This window comes from Oratosquilla oratoria, chromosome 24 (assembly GCF_046742065.1).
Source record: "Oratosquilla oratoria isolate Oo_2021 chromosome 24, ASM4674206v1, whole genome shotgun sequence".
Lineage (NCBI taxonomy): Eukaryota > Metazoa > Arthropoda > Malacostraca > Stomatopoda > Squillidae > Oratosquilla > Oratosquilla oratoria.
The window spans coordinates 54637649-54660148 of record NC_134800.1 but is presented as its reverse complement, the minus strand read 5'-3'; the positions used below and the strand labels follow the sequence as shown (position 1 = coordinate 54660148).

The 22500-nt window shown below is 53.2% G+C and overlaps 3 protein-coding genes across 4 annotated transcripts in view; 1 reads left to right on the top strand and 2 right to left on the bottom strand.

The window, feature by feature from the left end:
• LOC143038259 (uncharacterized) overlaps positions 1-396 on the top strand; it is a 21976-nt gene extending 21580 nt beyond the window's left edge. The window contains exon 8 of the mRNA XM_076207275.1: positions 67-396. Within this exon, the coding sequence (XP_076063390.1) occupies positions 67-285 (219 nt within the window). The 3' untranslated portion in view covers positions 286-396. The remainder of the gene's footprint in view (positions 1-66) is intronic.
• Positions 397-3675: 3279 nt separating this feature from the next.
• Positions 3676-16246, bottom strand: LOC143038647 (putative histone H1.6). Of its 2 annotated transcripts, none has more exons than XM_076208141.1 (2): positions 16098-16246; positions 3676-5196 (listed from the first exon to the last, which is right to left on the bottom strand). In XM_076208141.1, the coding sequence occupies exon 2, from the start codon at positions 5098-5100 to the stop codon at positions 4471-4473; it is 630 nt and encodes a 209-aa protein (XP_076064256.1). In that variant the 5' UTR covers positions 5101-5196; positions 16098-16246; the 3' UTR covers positions 3676-4470. The 2 variants fall into 2 exon arrangements, with proteins under 2 accessions (XP_076064256.1, XP_076064257.1); XM_076208142.1 differs by having other exon boundaries at positions 16105-16246.
• The window catches only part of LOC143038352 (uncharacterized), a 42838-nt gene continuing 25451 nt past the window's right edge, over positions 5114-22500 (bottom strand). Inside the window, exon 3 of the mRNA XM_076207383.1 lies at positions 5114-5196. Within this exon, the coding sequence (XP_076063498.1) occupies positions 5114-5196 (83 nt within the window). The remainder of the gene's footprint in view (positions 5197-22500) is intronic.

Sequence of the window (22500 nt, the reverse complement as noted above, 5' to 3'; positions counted from 1 at the left end):
GAAAATAATTTCCAACTGCTCATCGGTTTTCAAAATCCCCTGACGTCCCTCCCCTCCCCTCTCCAGATAGTTTGGGGTGACACTCACGAAGTCGGCTGCGGAGCGACCTACTACGATAATTGCTCCCCTCTAGGATCTCCCTCTTCCTTCAACAAGTGTCTCATCTACGCCTGCAACTACGGAAAGGCAGGGAATTTCCTAAGCAAGCCTTTCTACGCCCAGGGGGAGCCTGCATCCCAGTGCCCTTCTGGACAGTCAAATAAATATGATGGTTTATGCAAATAATGTGCTTTGAGTTTGTGCTATTATGCTCGTCATTATTTGTCTGGAATATAACAGTGTTCACGAATAAAATGTTATATTTCATGGGGATTGTGGTGCTATGGACTTGCTATTTTGGGTGTATCAATTTCTATTTCTGAAAATAAATGATTATAACATAATTGTTGTATTCTTTAAAATTTGGTCCTTCTTGTATCACCGACATATTTTCAGCAGCTCAATACTGTGCGTATAGTAAAAAAAAAATGGAAGAATGATTATGGACAAAGAATGAGAAAGAAAAAAATAAGAATACTAAAGAGAAATTTAGGTTACTAAAAGAAAACAAGAGACAAAGAGTAATAAAGATAAAGTGAAAATATTAAAAACAAAGAAAGGCCAATGAAGAAAACAACAATAATAGAGAAAAATGCAATAAAGAAATACAAGAAGAGAAAGTAATGGGAAAGAAAAGAAAAAAAAAAGAGAAAAGAAAAAATAAAGCAAGAGAATGGGAAAGAATGAAATAAAAATAAAGTAGTGTTATTTGCACGTTGTAAACAGTCAGCTGCGTTATAGTAGTTGTTGTGTCGCCTCGCCAGATTGGACTCTGAGAAATGTTCTTGAAAGGTGGTCCACATTGAAACAAACGGGACAATTTTAGGAAAGGAAGGGAGACAACGGAGATGATCTGGATTCGCTGGGCAAATCATGGAGTGAGTGCACTATTACGTTTCAGTCTCATTCAATCAAGGTACGAGTAAGTTTCCTCCCTCCTCTCCTCCCTTCCACCATCTATCTCTCTCACAATTACCTCCCTATATCTGTTACTTTGTCATTCATTAACTGCGTGTGGCCATCTTAAAGTATCGTCTCAATGAATGCCTCTTTAGCCACCAAACGTTAAAATGAATAGGTGAAAATGTGCTTGTGGATGATAGGGAAGAAGTGTCAATGACTATATATTCATGTGGCAACGGGATCCGGGCATGCCTGTTGGTCTCCAACTCGGCACAGGTGAAGGTGGCGTAGGCGGGGGTAACACGGGCAAATCAGTCGTTTGCCAGTAGTCTGTCTGTCTGTCTGTTCCCGTCTTCTAACGTCATTTTCATTTGTGCCCGCCGTGGAGCCCAGCGGGCATGTCCGTTCCTGTGAACGTTGCCTCAGGCTTGGCGAAGTTACTTCTTAGAAATGAGGGGATAGCATCCATAGTATGCAGATGTATTAGTTATCTATATTGTTTATAATAGGATTAGTAACCGTGGTTTTTATGAGCTTCAAAATTGCAAAGATATTTTTTTTATTCCATGCCAAGAAAAAATTACCATGATATTCTAGAACCAGTTTTGTATATATTTCATCACTTGGTCTACCAATCTTTTTTTTTTTTAACACCGGTGGCGCGGTTGATAGAGTCTCAGACTGTCAGTACGGCGGTATCTGGTTCGAATCCTGCCCAGGGCTGAAATTATCTCAGTATCGCTGCGTTTCGAGTCGTTACTCCAACTCTCGTGGGCGAGGAGTTGCGGGTGTGTGCGCGTGTAAGGTCATAGCATTGCCCATAGATCGGTCATACGAGCTCTGAGCTCTCCTCCGGGATGGAAATAGCTGTCGATCACGAGTCCAACACGTGATCCAAAGGCCAAAGTGAATCACATGTAACAGTACAACTTGACAGTATAATTAATGAAGGGGTAGCATCTAACGTGGATCTTCTCAAACTGAACAAGTTGCATTGTAATCCTGCATTACAGATTTGGGAGATTATTGTCGGATGGCTTCAGCTTGCATTTGATCTTGAAGTGAAGCAAAGGTGTATTGGAAGCAGCAAGGCTAGGCGTTGTTGTGGGCAAGATTTTGTTGGCAATTTCCAGCAGGTCTGCCATTCTTTCCCCAAATGGATGTGTACTATACTGGATCCCTAATAAAGTTAGCCTTCGCTATGTAGTTATTATGGACTAGTTTAGCAGCATTTTTATCATCCAGGGCAATTTCGCGCTGCTGTCGTGCGTTATATTTCCTATGTTGGTCAAGGGTATTTGTGATTGTTAATAGTCCAGTTTTTTGTAAGAAGCTATAGGGAGAGGCGTTTGTATTTTGTCGCACATGTGGTTTAGAGTCTGTTATTTAAGGGGGTGGGTGACAGTAAGTGGTTATTGTTGGGTGTTGTGTATATTTGGCAGTATCACTGATATTGTGAGAACTTTACTTTGGCAAATTGAAATTTCACTGTATAATGGAGTATTGTTTAGCTAGACGTTGTTCTGGGTCTTTGGCTATTGGTGTAGGATTTATAATTTCTATTGGGTGTTGGTTAGGACTGGATACGTATTCTTTCATTCCAGTTTGGGTCTGATAGGGGTCATTAGACCTAGGATGCTTACATGGTGTTTAGTATTAGCGTGTGTGGTCAGTACTGGGATAGGATTGGTTTCAGCTTGTATGTTTAATATCGAGGCTGCAATGGATATTGTGGATAAGGGATATCTATCTTTTGTTTTTGACAAGGGAAACAATTTGTCAGTTTCTGGGGGTTGAGAGTTTACTGATGGACCTACTCCATTATGTCTTCTAGGGTTTCTTTTGGAGAGATCTTTCCTTAGAGTAAAGGTCTTACAAGTCTTGGGGTGGAGTAGGAGTTGGGAATGAATAGGTTTTTTGGAGAGTCCGTGTCGACTTGTGAAGGTGGGTACAGAGTTTTTGTACTTTCCTTTGTGTGGGAAGATTGGCCGTTTGGTGGGTGAAGGCTTATCGGCGAGGGTTTTGGTTGGTTGGATGACCATGGGGGATGTATTCGAAATTCTTGTGTTTCAAACGAGTTATCGTTTTATTATTTGCTTGATTTTTATTACTAGTTATCTGTATATTTACTAATATTTACTATTTCCGTGTTTAATTAACTATACCTATGCGTTTATTTGTAATTTACTTTTTTTTTATTACATTTTTCCGCATCCGACCTATTTATGGACCAAAAGGTTTCCGCATTTGTAATTTGTAGGATGTGGTTGGGCTGCAAGGTCTAACAATGGTGGGGAGAATTCGTAGTTCATATAGGGGATTCTTGTACTGTGTGTGTGGCATCTTTGTGTAGTCGTTCAAGTGGAGCTATTAGAGGAGGGGTATAATAGCTATACAAGGTATAATAGCTATGCATTAATAGGGGTATAATAGCTATGCATTACACGTAGATCGGGGAATACGAGCTTGGATCTCATCCGGGAGGGTAACAGTTACAGGTCAGGAGTCCAACATGTTATCAAAGTCCATGCCGAGTCATTTTGCATTAACTTCCTTGTTAACATCAACCCCAGAAATTGGGGAGGGAGCAACATAAGGGCCTAGCCTATTCCTAACTTTTTGGAGTATTGAAGTAGATACTGAAGTTCATTGGCGAGGTATATAAAAGAAATGTTTAATCTTGTAACTTTATTATACATTTTCCAGTGACTTCACACTTAACTTGAAAATAATTTCCTCGTTGGCAGTTGCGAACACCTGCTAATGAAAATGCCACTAGCACGCAAATTTTATTGTTCAACACTTGAAACAGTTGTTCGATTACTGTATTAAGTGCGCAATAAACTAGCCTCTGAAGCTTCAGTATTCCAACTACAATTTAGGAAACGTCTGAAAAAGCGACACTCACTTGTTCTCAATTTCGTGCACAATTCATGAACATTCACAATTCAAAAACTGCACAAACACCGAATTCCAAAATTCCACGACCATTCACAATTCTAAAATCTATAAATATTTACTTAGATCACATGAATATTTACAATTTCTAAATTCAAACATTGATTCAGGTGCTTTTAAAACGTTAGCATTCAAAGATTGCATTCTTCAAACACTTCGTTCGAGATTCATAGTTATTCCTAAAATATTCTGAAATTAAAATTGTAAAAAGGAAACATGAATAAAATTTTAAACATCTGGGAAAAGGATCTGTACATAAATGTTTGGATGGCATATCAACGCGAAGAAGGCAAAAATCCCGAGCAACGAGCTTAAGAATTACAAGGCGGTTAAAAAATGGTGTCCTCGTCCAATGGAACGTTTCCAGAAAGTTACCAAACTTAAGAATTCCAGTTTCATTATCCAACAGCTCCTTCGTAACTCGCAAGGTCATAAACCCAAAGAACCCCGCAAATTCGACACTTGCACAACCACGCCCTTTGTTCCATTACTTTCATAATGTCTTCCGCTTCACTGTTGCTTTTTTGTAGCTGTAGACTTTGCAGCAGCAGCAGCTTTTGTTTTAGTTGCAGGTTTTTTAGCTGCAGGTTTACCAGCTGCAGGTTTGCCAGCTGCAGATTTGCCAATTGCAGTTTTCTTGACAAGTTTCCCTGTTGGCAATTTCTTTTTGGACGTCTCCCCTCCACTTGCACTGCCAGAATTCTGTGGCTTCTTTACCAACTTAAACGACCCGATAGCTCCTGTTCCAGAGACTTGCACGAGGACCTGATTCTGGACGCCATTGACAAGAGCATTGTGCAGGTGAGGCTTGGTCTTACTCTCTTCAATTCCATACGTTTCAGTGATGTACTTCTGGATGGCTTGACGAGACGAACCAGATTTTTTGTCCAACTTCGTTAAGGCCTCCACAACCATCGTCATGTACGGGGGACGGGAATTCGTTGGCTGTTTTTCAGTCACCTTCGAGACTCCTGCCTTTGGAGTTTTCGAATTGGCAACCTTGCTGGAGACTACTTTCCCAGACTTACTAGCTGACACGAGAGCCTGTGGAGATGCCTCTTCTTCAGAACTTTCACTGTCCTTCCTTCTACTTCTTGTGTGTAAGGTGTACGTGGTATCATGGTCATTCTCGTCATTCATTTTGTCGTTTCGGCTAAAGAGAAGTTAGAATTGGAGGTTCCTTCTGGTTAAACCGGCGCCTCTTGGAACAAGCTCCTGACCCCACGAAACTAGATCCTGCAAGATACAAAATTAGAATATAAGTGGCTAAAAGGGACGAGAGGTCAGTGAGCACCGGGAGGACTCTCGGTCCGCGGAAGGGAGGTGGAGGTGGGGAGGGATGAAGAGCCAAAGAAAGTATGACCGGGGGTAGGTATGTGGGCGGGGGAGGCGGGGGGCTGATCCCGTGCGTATGTTTGGGTGTGTTCGGGGGTCCCGTGTGTCTGCGCGGGGGTGTGGGGGAGAAGAGGCGGTGGTGTGGGGGAGAAGAGGCGGTGGTGTGGGGGAGAAGAGGCGGGGGTGTGGGGGAGAAGAGGCGGGGGTGGGGGGGAGGAGAGGCGGGGGTGTGGGGGAGGAGAGGCGGGGGTGTGGGGGAGGAGAGGCGGGGGTGTGGGGGAGAAGAGGCCGGGGGTGTGGGGGAGAAGAGGCCGGGGGTGTGGGGGAGAAGAGGCCGGGGGTGTGGGGGAGAAGAGGCCGGGGGTGTGGGGGAGAAGAGGCCGGGGGTGTGGGGGAGAAGAGGCCGGGGGTGTGGGGGAGAAGAGGCCGGGGGTGTGGGGGAGAAGAGGCCGGGGGTGTGGGGGAGAAGAGGCCGGGGGTGTGGGGGAGAAGAGGCCGGGGGTGTGGGGGAGAAGAGGCCGGGGGTGTGGGGGAGAAGAGGCCGGGGGTGTGGGGGAGAAGAGGCCGGGGGTGTGGGGGAGAAGAGGCCGGGGGTGTGGGGGAGAAGAGGCCGGGGGTGTGGGGGAGAAGAGGCCGGGGGTGTGGGGGAGAAGAGGCCGGGGGTGTGGGGGAGAAGAGGCCGGGGGTGTGGGGAGAAGAGGCCGGGGGTGTGGGGGAGAAGAGGCCGGGGGTGTGGGGGAGAAGAGGCCGGGGGTGTGGGGGAGAAGAGGCCGGGGGTGTGGGGGGAGAAGAGGCCGGGGGTGTGGGGAGAAGAGGCGGTGGTGTGGGGGAGAAGAGGCGGTGGTGTGGGGGAGAAGAGGCGGGGGTGTGGGGGAGAAGAGGCCGGGGGTGTGGGGAGAAGAGGCCGGGGGTGTGGGGGAGAAGAGGCCGGGGGTGTGGGGGAGAAGAGGCCGGGGGTGTGGGGGGAGAAGAGGCCGGGGGTGTGGGGGAGAAGAGGCCGGGGGTGTGGGGGAGAAGAGGCCGGGGGTGTGGGGAGAAGAGGCCGGGGGTGTGGGGGGAGAAGAGGCCGGGGGTGTGGGGAGAAGAGGCCGGGGGTGTGGGGGAGAAGAGGCCGGGGGTGTGGGGGAGAAGAGGCCGGGGGTGTGGGGGAGAAGAGGCCGGGGGTGTGGGGGAGAAGAGGCCGGGGGTGTGGGGGAGAAGAGGCCGGGGGTGTGGGGGAGAAGAGGCCGGGGGTGTGGGGGAGAAGAGGCCGGGGGTGTGGGGGAGAAGAGGCCGGGGGTGTGGGGGAGAAGAGGCCGGGGGTGTGGGGGAGAAGAGGCCGGGGGTGTGGGGGAGAAGAGGCCGGGGGTGTGGGGAGAAGAGGCCGGGGGTGTGGGGGAGAAGAGGCCGGGGGTGTGGGGGAGAAGAGGCCGGGGGTGTGGGGGAGAAGAGGCCGGGGGTGTGGGGGAGAAGAGGCCGGGGGTGTGGGGGAGAAGAGGCCGGGGGTGTGGGGGAGAAGAGGCCGGGGGTGTGGGGGAGAAGAGGCCGGGGGTGTGGGGGAGAAGAGCCGGGGGTGGGGGGAGAAGAGCCGGGGGTGGGGGAGAAGAGCCGGGGGTGTGGGGAGAAGAGGCGGGGGTGTGGGGAGAAGAGGCGGGGGTGTGGGGAGAAGAGGCGGGGGTGTGGGGAGAAGAGGCGGGGGTGTGGGGAGAAGAGGCGGGGGTGTGGGGAGAAGAGGCGGGGGTGTGGGGAGAAGAGGCCGGGGGTGTGGGGGAGAAGAGGCCGGGGGTGTGGGGAGAAGAGGCCGGGGGTGTGGGGGAGAAGAGGCCGGGGGTGTGGGGGAGAAGAGGCCGGGGGTGTGAGGGAGAAGAGGCCGGGGGTGTGGGGGAGAAGAGGCGGTGGTGTGGGGGAGAAGAGGCGGTGGTGTGGGGGAGAAGAGGCGGGGGTGTGGGGGAGGAGACGGGGGTGTGGGGGAGGAGACGGGGGTGTGGGGGAGGAGACGGGGGTGTGGGGGAGGAGACGGGGGTGTGGGGGAGGAGACGGGGGTGTGGGGGAGGAGACGGGGGTGTGGGGGAGGAGACGGGGGTGTGGGGGAGGAGAGGCCGGGGGTGTGGGGGAGAAGAGGCCGGGGGTGTGGGGGAGAAGAGGCCGGGGGTGTGGGGGAGAAGAGGCCGGGGGTGTGGGGAGAAGAGGCCGGGGGTGTGGGGGAGAAGAGGCCGGGGGTGTGGGGGAGAAGAGGCCGGGGGTGTGGGGGAGAAGAGGCCGGGGGTGTGGGGGGAGAAGAGGCCGGGGGTGTGGGGGAGAGGAGCCGGGGGTGTGGGGGAGAGGAGCCGGGGGTGTGGGGGAGAGGAGCCGGGGGTGTGGGGGAGAGGAGCCGGGGGTGTGGGGGAGAGGAGCCGGGGGTGTGGGGGAGAGGAGCCGGGGGTGTGGGGGAGAGGAGCCGGGGGTGTGGGGGAGAGGAGCCGGGGGTGTGGGGGAGAGGAGCCGGGGGTGTGGGGGAGAGGAGCCGGGGGTGTGGGGGAGAGGAGCCGGTGGGGGGGTGTGGGGGGAGAGGAGCCGGTGGGGGGGGAGAGGAGTCGGGGGGTGTGGGGAGAGGAGCCGGGGGTGTGGGGGAGAGGAGCCGGGGGTGTGGGGGAGAGGAGCCGGGGGTGTGGGGGAGAGGAGCCGGGGGTGTGGGGGAGAGGAGCCGGGGGTGTGGGGGGGAGAGGAGTCGGGGGTGAGGGGGGAGAGGAGCCGGGGGTGTGGGGGGTGAGGAGCCGGGGGTGTGGTGGGGGAGAGGAGCCGGGGGTGTGGGGGAGAGGAGCCGGGGGTGTGGGGGAGAGGAGCCGGGGGTGTGGGGGAGAGGAGCCGGGGGTGTGGGGGAGAGGAGCCGGGGGTGGGGGAGAAGAGGAGCCGTGGGTGTGGGGGAGAAGAGCCGGGGGAGAAGAGCCGGGGGTGTGGGGGAGAAGAGCCGGGGGTGTGGGGGAGAGGAGCCGGGGGTGTGGGGGAGAGGAGCCGGGGGTGTGGGGGAGAGGAGCCGGGGGTGTGGGGGGAGAGGAGCCGGGGGTGTGGGGGGGAGAAGAGCCGGGGATGGAGAGGGGGAGAGCCGGGGGTGGAGAGGGGTAGATCCGGGGGTGGAGAGGGGGAGAGCCGGGGGTGGAGAGGGGGAGAGCCGGGGGTGGAGAGGGGGAGAGCCGGGGGCGGGGGGGGGAGAGCCGGGGGCGCGGGGGGGGGGAGAGCCGGGGGCGCGGGGGGGGGGAGAGCCGGGGGTGGGGGGGAGGAGAGGCGGGGGTGGGGGGGAGGAGAGGCGGGGGTGGGGGGACGAGATGCCGGGGTGGGGGGGAGGAGTGGCGGGGGTGGGGGGGAGGAGAGGCGGGGGTGGGGGGAGGAGAGCCGGGGGTGGGGGGAGGAAGAGCCGGGGGTGGGGGGAGGTGAGCCGGGGGTGGGGGGGGAGGAGAGCCGGGGGTGGGGGGAGGAGAGCCGGGGGTGGGGGGAGGAGAGCCGGGGGTGGGGGGAGGAGAGCCGCGGCTGGGGGGAGGAGAGCCGCGGCTGGGGGGAGGAGAGCCGCGGCTGGGGGGAGGAGAGCCGCGGCTGGGGGGAGAAGAGCCGCGGCTGGGGGGAGAAGAGCCGCGGCTGGGGGGAGAAGAGCCGCGGCTGGGGGGAGAAGAAGAGCCGCGGCTGGGGGGAGAAGAGCCGCGGCTGGGGGAGAAGAGCCGCGGCTGGGGGGAGAAGAGCCGCGGCTGGGGGGAGAGAAGAGCCGCGGCTGGGGGGAGAAGAGCCGCGGCTGGGGGGAGAAGAGCCGCGGCTGGGGGGAGAAGAGCCGCGGCTGGGGGGAGAAGAAGAGCCGCGGCTGGGGGGAGAAGAGAGCCGCGGCTGGGGGGAGAAGCGCCGCGGCTGGTGGGAGAAGAGCCGCGGCTGGAGGGAGAAGAGCCGCGGCTGGAGGGAGAAGAGCCGCGGCTGGAGGGAGAAGAGCCGCGGCTGGTGGGATAAGAGCCGCGGCGGGGGGGAGAAGAGCCGCGGCTGGGGGGAGAATAGCGGCGGGTGGGGGGAGAAGAGCCGGGGCTGGGGGGGGGAGAGCCGCGGCTGGGGGGAGAAGAGCCGCGGCTGGAGGGAGAAGAGCCGCGGCTGGAGGGAGAAGAGCCGCGGCTGGGGGGAGAAGAGCTGCGGCTGGGGGGAGAAGAGCCGCGGCTGGGGGGAGAAGAGCCGCGGCTGGGGGGAGAAGAGCCGGGGGTGGTGAAGAGCCTGGGGTGGGGGGGGAGAAGAGGCGGGGGTGGGGGGAGAAGAGGCGGGGGTGGGGGGAGAAGAGGCGGGGGTGGGGGAGAAGAGGCGGGGGTGGGGGGAAGAGCCGCGGCTGGGGGGTGTGGGGGAGAGGAGCCGGGGGTGTGGGGATAAGAGCCGCGGCTGGGGGGTGTGGGGGAGAGCCGGGGGTGTGGGGGAGAGGAGCCGGGGGTGTGGGGAGAGGAGCCGGGGGTGTGGGGGAGAGGAGCCGGGGGTGTGGGGAGAGGAGCCGGGGGTGTGGGGGAGAGGAGCGGGGGTGTGGGGGAGAGAGGAGCCGGGGGTGTGGGGGAGAGGAGCCGGGGGGGTGTGGGGGAGAGGAGCCGGGGGTGTGGGGGAGAAGAGCCGGGGGTGTGGGGGAGAAGAGCCGGGGGTGTGGGGGAGAAGAGCCGGGGGTGTGGGGGAGAGGAGCCGGGGGGTGTGGGGGAGAGGAGCCGGGGGTGTGGGGGAGAGGAGCCGGGGGTGTGGGGGAGAGGAGCCGGGGGTGTGGGGGAGAGGAGCCGGGGGTGTGGGGGAGAGGAGCCGGGGGTGTGGGGGAGAGGAGCCGGGGGTGTGGGGGAGAGGAGCCGGGGGTGTGGGGGAGAGGAGCCGGGGGTGTGGGGGAGAGAGGAGCCGGGGGTGTGTGGGGGAGAGGAGCCGGGGGTGTGGGGGAGAGGAGCCGGGGGTGTGGGGGAGAGGAGCCGGGGTGTGGGGGAGAGGAGCCGGGGGTGTGGGGGAGAGGAGCCGGGGGTGTGGGGGAGAGGAGCCGGGGGTGTGGGGGAGAGGAGCCGGGGGTGTGGGGGAGAGGAGCCGGGGGTGTGGGGGGGGGAGAGGAGCCGGGGGTGTGGGGAGAGGAGCCGGGGGTGTGGGGGAGAGGAGCCGGGGGTGTGGGGGGGAGAGGAGCCGGGGGATGTGGGGGAGAGGAGCCGGGGGTGTGGGGGAGAGGAGCCGGGGGTGTGGGGGAGAGGAGCCGGGGGGTGTGGGGGAGAGCCGGGGGTGTGGGGGGAGAGGAGCCGGGGGTGTGGGGGAGAGGAGCCGGGGGTGGGGGGAGAAGAGCCGGGGGTGGGGGAGAAGAGCCGGGGGTGGGGGAGAAGAGACGGGGGGCGGGGTGAAGAGCCGGGGGTGTGGGGAGAAGAGGCGGGGGTGTGGGGAGAAGAGGCGGGGGTGTGGGGAGAAGAGGCGGGGGTGTGGGGAGAAGAGCCGGGGGTGTGGGGAGAAGAGCCGGGGGTGTGGGGAGAAGAGCCGGGGGTGTGGGGAGAAGAGCCGGGGGTGTGGGGAGAAGAGCCGGGGGTGTGGGGAGAAGAGCACGGTGGGGGGGGAGAAGAGCCGGGGGTCGGGGGAGTAGAGCCGGGGGTGGGGGGAGTAGAGCCGGGGGTGGGGGGGAGTAGAGCCGGGGGGTGGGGGGAGTAGAGCCGGGGTGGGGGGAGGAGAGCCGGGGGTGGGGGGGAGGAGAGCCGGGGGTGGGGGGAGGAGAGCCGGGGGTGGGGGGAGGAGAGCCGGGGGGTGGGGGGAGGAGAGCCGGGGGGGGGGGGAGACGAGCCGGGGGTGGGGGGAGAAGAGCCGCGGCTGGGGGGAGAAGAGCTGCGGCTGGGGGGAGAAGAGCCGCGGCAGGGGGAGAAGAGCCGCGGCTGGGGGGAGAGAGAAGAGCCGCGGCTGGGGGGAGAAGAGCCGCGGCTGGGGGGGAGAGAAGAGCCGCGGCTGGGGGGAGAAGAGCCGCGGCTGGAGGGAGAAGAGCCGCGGCTGGAGGGAGAAGAGCCGCGGCGGGGGGGAGAAGAGCTGCGGCTGGGGGGAGAAGAGCCGCGGCGGGGGGGCGAAGAGCCGCGGCTGGGGGGGGAAGAGCCGCGGCTAAGGGGAGAGAAGAGCCGCGGCTAAGGGGAGAAGAGCCGGGGGTGTGGGGAGAAGTGCCGGGGGTGTGGGGAGAAGAGCCGCGGCTGGAGGGAGAAGAGCCGCGGCTGGAGGGAGAAGAGCCGCGGCTGGAGGGAGAAGAGCCGCGGCTGGGGGGAGAAGAGCTGCGGCTGGGGGGAGAAGAGCCGCGGCAGGGGGGAGAAGAGCCGCGGCTGGGGGGAGAAGAGCCGCGGCTGGGGGGAGGAGAGCCGCGGCTGGGGGGAGGAGAGCCGCGGCTGGGGGAGAAGCGCCGCGGCTGGTGGGAGAAGAGCCGCGGCTGTGGGTAGACGAGCCGCGGCTGTAGGGAGACGAGCCGCGGCTGGAGGGAGAAGAGCCGCGGCTGGTGGGAGAAGTGCCGCGGCTGGGGGGAGAAGAGCTGCGGCTGGGGGGAGAAGAGCCGCGGGGGGGGGGCGAAGAGCCGCGGGGGGGGGGAGGAGAGCCGCGGCTGGGGGGGAGAAGAGCCGCGGCAGGGGGGAGAAGAGCCGCGGCTGGAGGGAGAAGAGCCGCGGCTGGCGGGAGAAGAGCCCCGGCTGGAGGGAGAAAATCCGCGGCTGGGGGGAGAAGAAGAGCCGCGGCTGGGGGGAGAGAAGAGCCGCGGCTGGGGGGGAGAAGAGCCGCGGCTGGGGGGAGAAGAGCCGGGGGCGGGGGTGTGGGGAGAAGAGCCGGGGGTGTGGGGAGAAGTGCCGGGGGTGTGGGGAGAAGAGCCGCGGCTGGAGGGAGAAGAGCCGCGGCTGGAGGGAGAAGAGCCGCGGCGGGAGGGAGAAGAGCCGCGGGTGGGGGAGAGAAGAGCCGGGGGGTGGGGGTAGAAGAGCCGGGGGGTGGGGGTAGAAGAGCCGGGGGTGGGGGGAGAAGAGCCGGGTGGGGTAGAAGAGGCGGGGGGGGGAGAAGAGGCGGGGGAGGAGAAGAGGCGGGGGAGGAGAAGAGGCGGGGGTGGGGGGACAAGAGGCGGGGGTGGGGGGACAAGAGGCGGGGGAGAAGAGGCGGGGGAGAAGAGGCGGGGGAGAAGAGGCGGGGGTGCGGGGAGAAGAGGCGGGGGTGCGGGGAGAAGAGGCGGGGGTGCGGGGAGAAGAGGCGGGGGTGCGGGGAGAAGAGGCGGGGGTGGGGGGAGAAGAGGCGGGGGTGGGGGGAGAAGAGGCGGGGGTGGGGGGAGAAGAGGCGGGGGTGGGGGGAGAAGAGGCGGGGGTGGGGGGAGAAGAGGCGGGGGTGGGGGGAGAAGAGGCGGGGGGAAGAGGCGGGGAGGAGAAGAGGCGGGGGGGAGAAGAGGCGGGGGGGAGAAGAGGCGGGGGGGAGAAGAGGCGGGGGGGAGAAGAGGCGGGTGGGGGGAGAAGAGGCGGGGGTGGGGAGAAGAGGCGGGGGTGGGGAGAAGAGGCGGGGGTGGGGGGAGAAGAGGCGGGGGTGTGGGGAGAAGAGGCGGGGGTGTGGGGAGAAGAGGCGGGGGTGTGGGAAGAAGAGGCGGGGGTGTGGGGAGAAGCAGGGGGTGTGGGGAGAAGAGGCGGGGGGAGAAGAGGCGGGGGGAGAAGAGGCGGGGGGAGAAGAGGCGGGGGGAGAAGAGGCGGGGTGGGGGGAGAAGAGGCGGGGTGGGGGGAGAAGAGCCGGGGGTGGGGGGAGAAGAGCCGGGGGTGGGGGGAGAAGAGCCGGGGGTGGGGGGAGAAGAGCCGGGGGTGGGGGGAGAAGAGCCGGGGGTGGGGGGAGAAGAGCCGGGGGTGGGGGGAGAAGAGCCGGGGGTGGGGGAGAAGAGCCGGGGGTGGGGGAGAAGAGCCGGGGGTGGGGGAGAAGAGCCGGGGGTGGGGGAGAAGAGGCGGGTGTGGGGGGAGAAGAGCCGGGGGTGGGGGGAGAAGAGGCGGGTGGGGGGAGAAGAGGCGGGCGTGGGGAGAAGAGGCGGGGGGGAGAAGAGCCGGGGGGAGAAGAGCCGGGGGGAGAAGAGCCGGGGGTGGGGGGAGAAGAGCCGGGGGGGGGGGGAGAAGGGCCGGGGGGGGGGGGAGAAGAGCCCGGTGTGGGGGGAGAAGAGCCGCGGGTGGGGGGAGAAGAGCCGCGGGTGGGGGGAGAAGAGCCGCGGGTGGGGGGAGAAGAGCCGCGGGTGGGGGGAGAAGAGCCGCGGGTGGGGGGAGAAGAGCCGCGGGTGGGGGGAGAAGAGCCGCGGGTGGGGGGAGAAGAGCCGCGGGTGGGGGGATAAGAGCCGTGGGTGGGGGGGAGAAGAGCCGGGGTGGGGGGAGAAGAGCCGGGGTGGGGGGAGAAGAGCCGGGGTGGGGGGAGAAGAGCCGGGGGTCCACACGGAGGGTGGGGGGTAGGAGTCGGGGGTCCCCACGGTGGGTAGGGGGACGAGGCGGGGGTCCCCACGGTGGGTGGGGGGAAGAGCCGGGGGTCCACACGGGGGTGGGGGGTAGGAGTCGGGGGTCCCCACGGTGGGTGGGGGGAAGAGGCGGGGGTCCCCACGGGGGTGGGGGGAAGAGGCGGGGGTCCCACGGATGGCGGAGGGGGGGGGGGAGAAGCGGGGGTTCTGGACGATGAGAGGTTGGGTTCCCAGAGGGCTGGGAGAGGCGGGGGTCCCACGGGGGGTGGGAGGGAGGAGGCGGGGTTCCCACGGGGGGTGGGGGAAGAGGCGGGTGTCCCACGGGGGTGGGGGGTCCCACTGGGGTTGGGGGTCCCACGGGGGTGGGGGGGTCCCACGGGGGTGGGGGGGTCCCACGGGGGTGGGGGGTCCCACTGGGGTTGGGGGGAAGAGGCGGGGTCCTACGGGGGCTTGCAAGATTGTTTTACAAGATTTGTGGCCTTGTTGCCAAGCGCCGGAGCCGTAGGGCCATTCAGCGCATATTTATCGGTTTTAAATTCAAGGAAGTCTCCTTATCGGCTACTACTGTATTGACAAACGTATATACCTATATACATATATATACATACAACACAAATATTTGTATGTTGGTATGTAGAACGTATCTAACCTTAAATTTTTTCCTATTTTACAGGAAATGTAAGAGTATGAATAAATAGTACATTTAAATTGAAATATAAAATAGATCTACTTTTAAGAAATCTATTCCACTGCCTTATGTTAGTTTAATATTTCTACCCAGGATTTGTCTGACAGTGAATTAGTCCTACGTTGATTTTTATGAATGGGACATTCTAATAAATTGTGAGAATAAACACCTTGTGAGATCGAAACCTTTATTGGTACTACGTTTCGCTTGTTACAGCTTTTTCAAGTACAGACATGACACACACTCTGAGCACATATAAGCCAACAGGGAAGGAACTACCTGAATGTTGCAACGCCCAAGTGTCCGGGTGAGGGTGGCGGTGACGCTGCTGGCTGGAAGGATAAGCCTCCTAGCTGGATCTTTTGTTGGTTCCCGCACTCAAAATAATGGAAGGGCGGGAACCAACAAAAGATCCAGCTAGGAGGCTTATCCTTCCAGCCAGCAGCGTCACCGCCACCCTCACCCGGACACTTGGGCGTTGCAACATTCAGGTAGTGGGCCAGTCCAGCAGAACTATCAGAGAGCTCTCAAGGAGTGACAGCCAGGACGAGATGTGGGGAAAAATCGCTGGTGTCTACCGCATACCCTGTGCTGGATGTGATATAGTATACATCGGCGAGACCTCCCGTGACCTGAAGACCCGGATCCGGGAGCATCGCTACGATTCCCGGAACAACATCACCACCAACGCCTGTGTTATCCACCGGAACACCAACGACCACCTGATGGATTGGGATAACGCAGAACTTCTGTTTAGTGAACCAGACAGGGTGAGGAGAAAATGCCTCGAAGCGGCCGCCATTCAAAGCTTCAAAACCATTGAGCAGAACAGAGGCATGTTTAACATCGCCCCTCCTATCATCCATCTGTTACCCGCATTAAATAAATGTATGAAATGTCCCCCTTAGTCCACTTCAACAAACTGTCCGAAATGTCCTCCTTTGTCTCCACCAAGTCCCACCCGTCCCCCTCCTCCCCCTCCACCTACCACCCACCCCTCCCTGATAACCTCTCCCAGTTCCTTCCCTGTTGGCTTATATGTGCTCAGTGTGTGTCATGTCTGTACTTGAAAAAGCTGTAACAAGCGAAACGTAGTACCAATAAAGGTTTCGATCTCACAAGGTGTTTATTCTCACAGTCTTATCGGCTTTTGCCATTGTGATTCATTCTAATAAATGTTTAACTGGTAACACAGGAATCTGCCTCTTTGACCCACTTATCAGATACTTAAAGGTTGTATAAGTATGACAGATCCGCAACCTAGTTATAATAATACACCTGTTCGTTGGGCAGTGGAGCCATGACTGAACACGGGCTTGTAAAAGGAGGGGGTCCCAGGGGGGGCTTGTAAGAAGCGGGAGTCCCACTGGGTGGGGAAATAGGCGGGGGTCCCAAGGGAGGTCGGGTGAGTGGTGGGGGGTGACTCTGTGAATGATGGATTACATCAATAAGGAAAATCTAGGAATCTTCATGGCAGTCACAAAGGAGTTTTCGCCAATAACATTTGCTAGTTGTTGTTTTTTTTCTCACAAGTAACTTTACAGATATCTACAATCACATCCTGACCATCGTCACTACCCACCATGAACAAGAAAAAATATCAGCGAAATGCAGTCCATTATAACAACAGGAGACCACAATGTCTTTTTTTTTCACCAATAGAACCCTCCATTGGTTACATCATGGTAATAATGTACTAAGACACATCTTACACGCTAGAACTCTACTTACGTCTCACCTGCTTCCTTAGAATGCCAACAGCAAGTACACAATCACTCGTGTTGACTGCTACTACAGCCTGGCGCCTGCCACTCCCATGAATATCGAATAACCACTAATAGATAACCTAACAGAGTAAAAACAGACAGACAAGAAGTCTTCCAAACTGCTTGTGGGGCGTGAAAATCTCTCGTTGGCAACTCAGTCGGCGGCAGATCCCCCGAGTTTTCTGTAACAGTCGCGAGGAAGTTGGTCGTTTGAAATCCAAACATGACAAAAGAAGTTGTTGCTAAAAACAAATCGAGACAGAGAGTTTGAAATTAGCAATTCGATGATGTAACAACTAGAAGATTCTCGGCAGCGTCGAGTGAAGGGAGACATTGTTCTTGTGTTAGTGACATCGAAAATAGACTGTATAGTATCAACGGATGCTAAGGAAAAGCGATGCGTCTTTGAAAGAAAAATGACAGTTTGAGTTTCTTGACGCTGCTTTTATGAAACTGGGAAACCAACAATTGAGAAAAATTATAATATTTCGTCAGCAATAAACGGTGTTTCTATTTTCAGGAGCAATTTCGTACCTGAGAGGTGTTAGTGAAATAATATCTCTAGTCTTAAATGAATGCTAAGACTGTTCACACTAGCGGTTTGAGATGCACGGAAACCCGCGGCGGTACCGCGTAGTCAAGAAAAAAAAATGCACGGCTGTGTGTGAATGCCTTCATTGAGTTATACTGCAATTGAATCACGGCGGTTTAAACCGTGGCGGATACAAGTTAAGCGACTTGATCCTTAGGAATTTCACCAGTCCCCTGGCAGCATGAAGCTCATGCTGTCAGCACCTCATACGAAGCATAAAAGTTCATAACTTACAGTATTACTTATATTATGTAACAACATAACACGGCATAACATAGCATAACAACATGACATAACATAAAATGATTTAACATAACATTACATAACAGCATAGCATAACACGACAACATTGCATAACATAATGTAGCATAACAGAACAGAACAGCATAACATAAACACCAATGCTTCTAAATAATGCTAAGTTTATGATATAAAAATGGTGGGACACTAAGCATTTCTCGCTAGCATGCTATTTACTTTTGCTACTTTGATTCTTGCTATCCAAAGTGAGTAGCGTGCTACCGACTCTCACTGCTGGGTAAAGTGGATAGCATGCTGGGAAGAATCAACAGCAAGTTCTGCTGTTCACTTGAGTGAATGTAAACAGAACTGAGCTTGCATATTATTCTTTAAACGTGAGATTTTATTCTCTATCTTTGATTGTTATTATACACTTATTCAAGCATTAGAAAAAATATGAAATCGATGCTTAGCATCTTTTTTTATTTTCACTACAAAGCTTGGCGGCAAGTTTGTTATCGTTTTCGTTAGCCGTTATCCAAAAAGTAGCCATCAAAACATTCCCTATGTGACGGATACACAAGAGTTTGCTAGCAAAGCAAATAGCAAAAGCGAGTAGCATGTTAGCAAGAAATGATTAATATGCCGTCATTATAGAATAATGTGCATTAAATTGCCGTGAAATTAGTAATATCAACAATCAAGACCATTGTTTATTCAATGGATAGAACATATCTTGAAAGCAAAAAATTATAACAAGAAGAATGATAAGGTAAAAGACGATAAAAATAATGATAAAGAAGAGGAATGATTAAGAGAAGAGGGATAATTAGAAGATGAGGAGGGTAGTTTTTGCATCCTCGTCTTCATTCTGAGAAAATTGTCTACCAAATAGAGCGTGTCTCGAGGAACTTCGCCAAACCGGAAGTTTTGATTTAGCCAAATGCCACCAGTCATCTCGGCCCAGAGTTGCCAGATGTCATCGTTGCATGAAATACACTCCCGACTGATCTCAATGTCGACGCTATCAACGCAGTAATCGTTTTGTATTGCATAATTCCTATCTTTTTTTTTTACTAGCTTCTTGTTGCGTAGAAACTTGACCTGGTTACTAATCAAATTTGTAATTTTTGTTACTGCAAGTCTTCAAGGCCAGTTCACACTATGTCAAAATCCCATCAATGCCACGTTACAAATTTTCTTCTACGTCACCAAATAAGCCACTTTCATACTGGAGCACTGGAAAAAAGTGTGGCGTAACGATGACGTCATGAAATGGTGACGTAATGAGTGAATCAGCCTTGGGTTCATGACGGGAATAATCTCCGAACAAGCAGATCTTTCATTTTGGCGGCCGTGTATACAGTGTTATGCAACACAAAGCCAGGTTAAGTTAATCAACACTTAAGTCATCAAACAACAATTCTAAATTGTAAGTTGTCGACATTAAACATTTTCTCTTGATGCTTGGTATGAGTGAATCGTTTGTAGGAAGCGTTGGGGAAAATGAGTCATTAATAATGTTTTCATTTTCTTCCCCGAAAACACATACTGGCATGTTGGCCGTTTTTTTTCGCATGGTATTTGCTGCGTCACGCTCATACGTCATGTCGTCGTTATCATAGAAGCAAAACATGAGCCAGAGAAGAAAAATTTATCAATTAAGGTTTGGAACAACACAAAAAATTCTTGCATAACTTCTTCACTAGACCAAGTTCATTGAGGAATGGAACGACTAGAATAACATAGAAATATTCAAAACATTTGAACACAAAAGTTGTCTGCTGTGAGGCGGAGAATAAACAGTACCATCCATTCCACTGGCATAAAACGAAGTGTGCATTTTCATTTATGATTCTAAGCTTTAAGTAGATGGAGATTATTGAGATTTCGTGATGGTAATTTGAAAGGGGTTTCAGAGGAAACAGAAAAATCATCAGCCATGAAGATGTTTAATGTTACGATCATTTCAGTCGAGAAATGGCGTAAATCACATCACTACACAAATCACATCACAATACACAAATACATACATAGATACATACATACATACACGCACAATATGTGTATATATTACAAAATTTAATCAATTTTTAGGGATTTCATGAAATACATAACTACACATTCACTGTAACACACACACGCACACAAGCAAGAATTTAAGAACAAACTAGATGTTGCGAGATACAAAGACGGTTCACTACGAGCATAGCTCCCTTTCCCGTATAATACAACTATGTACACACACACACACACACACACACATCTTAGAACCCATTCAGAAAGTATCCATTTCATTTCAGTTTGGGTCGACAGAACAAGAAATTAAGAACAAACTAGATGTTGCGAGATACAAAGACGGGTCACTACGAGCACAGCTCCCTTTCCCGTATAACACAACTAGGTACACACACACACACACACACACACACACACACACACACACACACACACACACACATCTTAGAACCCATTCAGAAAGTACCCATCTTATTTCAGCTTGGGTCGACGGTAATACAGTAAGCCACAGTTTTTTCAACAATAGAGCCTCATAGGGTCTGTTAATTACATTCTTGATGTTAATGGCTCGCCATGTTTTAGTTGTGGCGTGCGTGTCTGCTAACCGCGTGGGATTTCGGGCTTGTGTTCGAATCCTGGCCACGGCGTAGAGGTAAGAAAAGGCATGCATGCTAAGTCGTAGTCACCAAACGCCGCTTACTTAGAAGTCGACCTCAGCTTCCTCAAATCACGATTTTTTTTTATCTAGATATTGATTGATTGCCCTACTCATTGACAGAAGCCAATCGTGGATCATGTCCAAATGAAAACAAAAGCTCGCTAGTCTCATTCACAAGAAGAAGAAGAAAAGAGCACTTTGTTGTAAGTTGCGTCATAAAAGATTCTTGATGGTCAAAAGTATCGGAAAAAAATTCTCTTATAACTGCACAGGCAGACTTCCGCGTTGTCAGCCAGCTTGTGTTGACTTGGAACACAATGCTTGTGTGTGTGCGTGCGCATTTGATTGTCGGTGACCGTGATCACAGAAGTCAGTTACCTTCGGTTTGATAGATTGATCATGATCGATGAACGCCTCAAAACCTACCGATCTCATTTAGAAATGTTGCCAAACAAAAGTGTGGATTTCCCAGTTAAACCTTTCCTAAACTTTCGTTCACAGTGATGTTACGCTTTTATTAGCAGTAGCTCGTTTCATTTCTAAGCTACCCTGTCGTCTTGAACAGACCGATTGCTATTAGGAAATTGTAATCCCTCAGGAACGGCAAACAAGCCTGGATATAACCAAAGACTATATAGGAAAGACGGGAAAGCTCACGGAGAGCCGCATCGTCCACATACATTTTACTGTGCGGCTCTCTCACTAGATGGCGTGTACGCCAATCACCAGATTTAACTGCATCGTCTGTTTGTTTACAATTAATAAGCGGGACATTCAATCATGGAGTGTGGGCGGAACTATCACCCATGTGTGGTGTGCAAAAAGAAAAAAATGCCTTTCCCCATCTAATACTTCAAGTTTTTCCTAAAGATAGAGAAAGGTAAGAGATTCAACATACACAATACATGGAAACTTTAACAGAAAATGGAGGAATGAAATAGAACATAGTTAAAATCTTCTTTATCTTTATGTCAGACTCAGTGCAGTGTCACTTAGCTTGGAAATGAAAATTATAGATGAATACCTTACAAATATCTAGAAATATGAATTGATCATGTCAAATTCATACCATATCTTTATGGCAGTCCCAGGCAGGCACAGCAACTTTGATATAGTTATGTCATGTTCTTAGCTTATGTGGTAAAGTTATAAACTTTTACCTTAATTTTGAATAAATGGCCAAATACACAGCAAAAAAAAAGTTGAATCGCATGTATGTTTTTTTTTTTTTTGTAGGTTGTGACTGCTTCTTTGGTAGTTTTAAAATTTAACGGTTTTTGTTGAATGATTTCTCTGTGTTATGCTTGTTCTTTTACGGTCTCACTAAACGTCGACCAACGCTGACCAAACCCAAATAATGACGGCTTTTGCTCAAATGCATAATTTTATATAGAAATTAGCATGTGGTTGCATTATTTGACCAATTTTCTTTTTAATTGTGTGATTTTCATGTAATTTGATCAAAGAGAAGTTACGTTTTTATCGTCTGCAAAATTACCTAAGTCGACCAACGCCGACCAAACCCAAACAATGACGGCTTTTGCTCAAATGCATAATTTTATATAAAAATTAGCATATGGTTACATTATTTGACCTATTTTCTTTAAAATGTGTGATTTTCATTCAATTTGATCAAAGAAAATTTACGCATTTATCCTCTGCAAAATTACCAACCACAGCTACGAATGCCGTCCGACTCACTAATAGCCGACCAACGCCGAACAAGGACGGTTTATACTCAAATGCACGATTTTGTATATATAAAAAAAAAAAAAAAAAAAAATAGCATATGGTTGCATTATTTGACTTATTTTCTTTAAAATGTGTGATTTCCATGTCATTTGATCAAAGAAATTACGTTTTTATCCTCTGCAAAATTACCAACCGCAGCTACGAATGCCGTCCGACTCACTCATAGGCGACCAAATCTCAAACAAGGACGGTTTTTTGCTCAAATGCATAATTTCATATAAAAAACTAGCATATGGTTGCATTATTTTACCTATTTTCTCTAAAATGTGTGATTTCCATGTAATTTGATCAAAGAAGTTATGTTTTTATCCTCTGCAAAATTATTTTATGTATGATTGCAAATCTTGTTTGTTTGATTTTGTGACTTATTTCTTGCATGTTCATCCTTTTATTTTTGTCTATGTTTTTTACAATACAGTACCTGTCTTGCTACATATGTATATATTTTTGTTTGTTTGCTTTTGGGGTTTTCCTTTGTTCTGTTAACATTTTTTGCTTTATTTTTGCTTAATATGCATGTTATGTCTGCTTCTTTGTTTATTTTTGTTTCATATTATTGTTTTTGATTACTGATTTTCCAATGTTTTGTTTGGTATTTAATATCTGATTGCATGTTTTGGTTGCCTGATGTATGGTTCATTTTTGAAGTTGAATAATGTTATTTCTTTTAGTTTGTTTGGTATATGTTCTTTACAAGACAGTATTGCTTTGTTGCAAATAAAAGAATCTCATGTATACCAAACTTTTACTATCCTTGTTTGTATAATTTGTGTACAGATACTTGAATAAGTATACAAAGTTCAAACATAAGCACAAGCACAAAGAAGAAAAACATGATATTACAGAAATATTAAGATAAATATAACTAAAATAACCTTTTAAATTTTAACTGTTTACTCAATTTCAAATATTTAGTAATGAATGATGCATTGTGCAGAAGTATTTTACCAACTTTTGATTTTATAAATATGATCATGTGTGTAAAGCATATATTAAATAGTCTTGTTTGCATGCAAAAGTCATAAAATTACTACTCATTATTTTATAAAGAGAAAGTAAAACTTTTTCGAGATGTTGATTATTTTAGCGAAAGGATCAGTTTTAAAA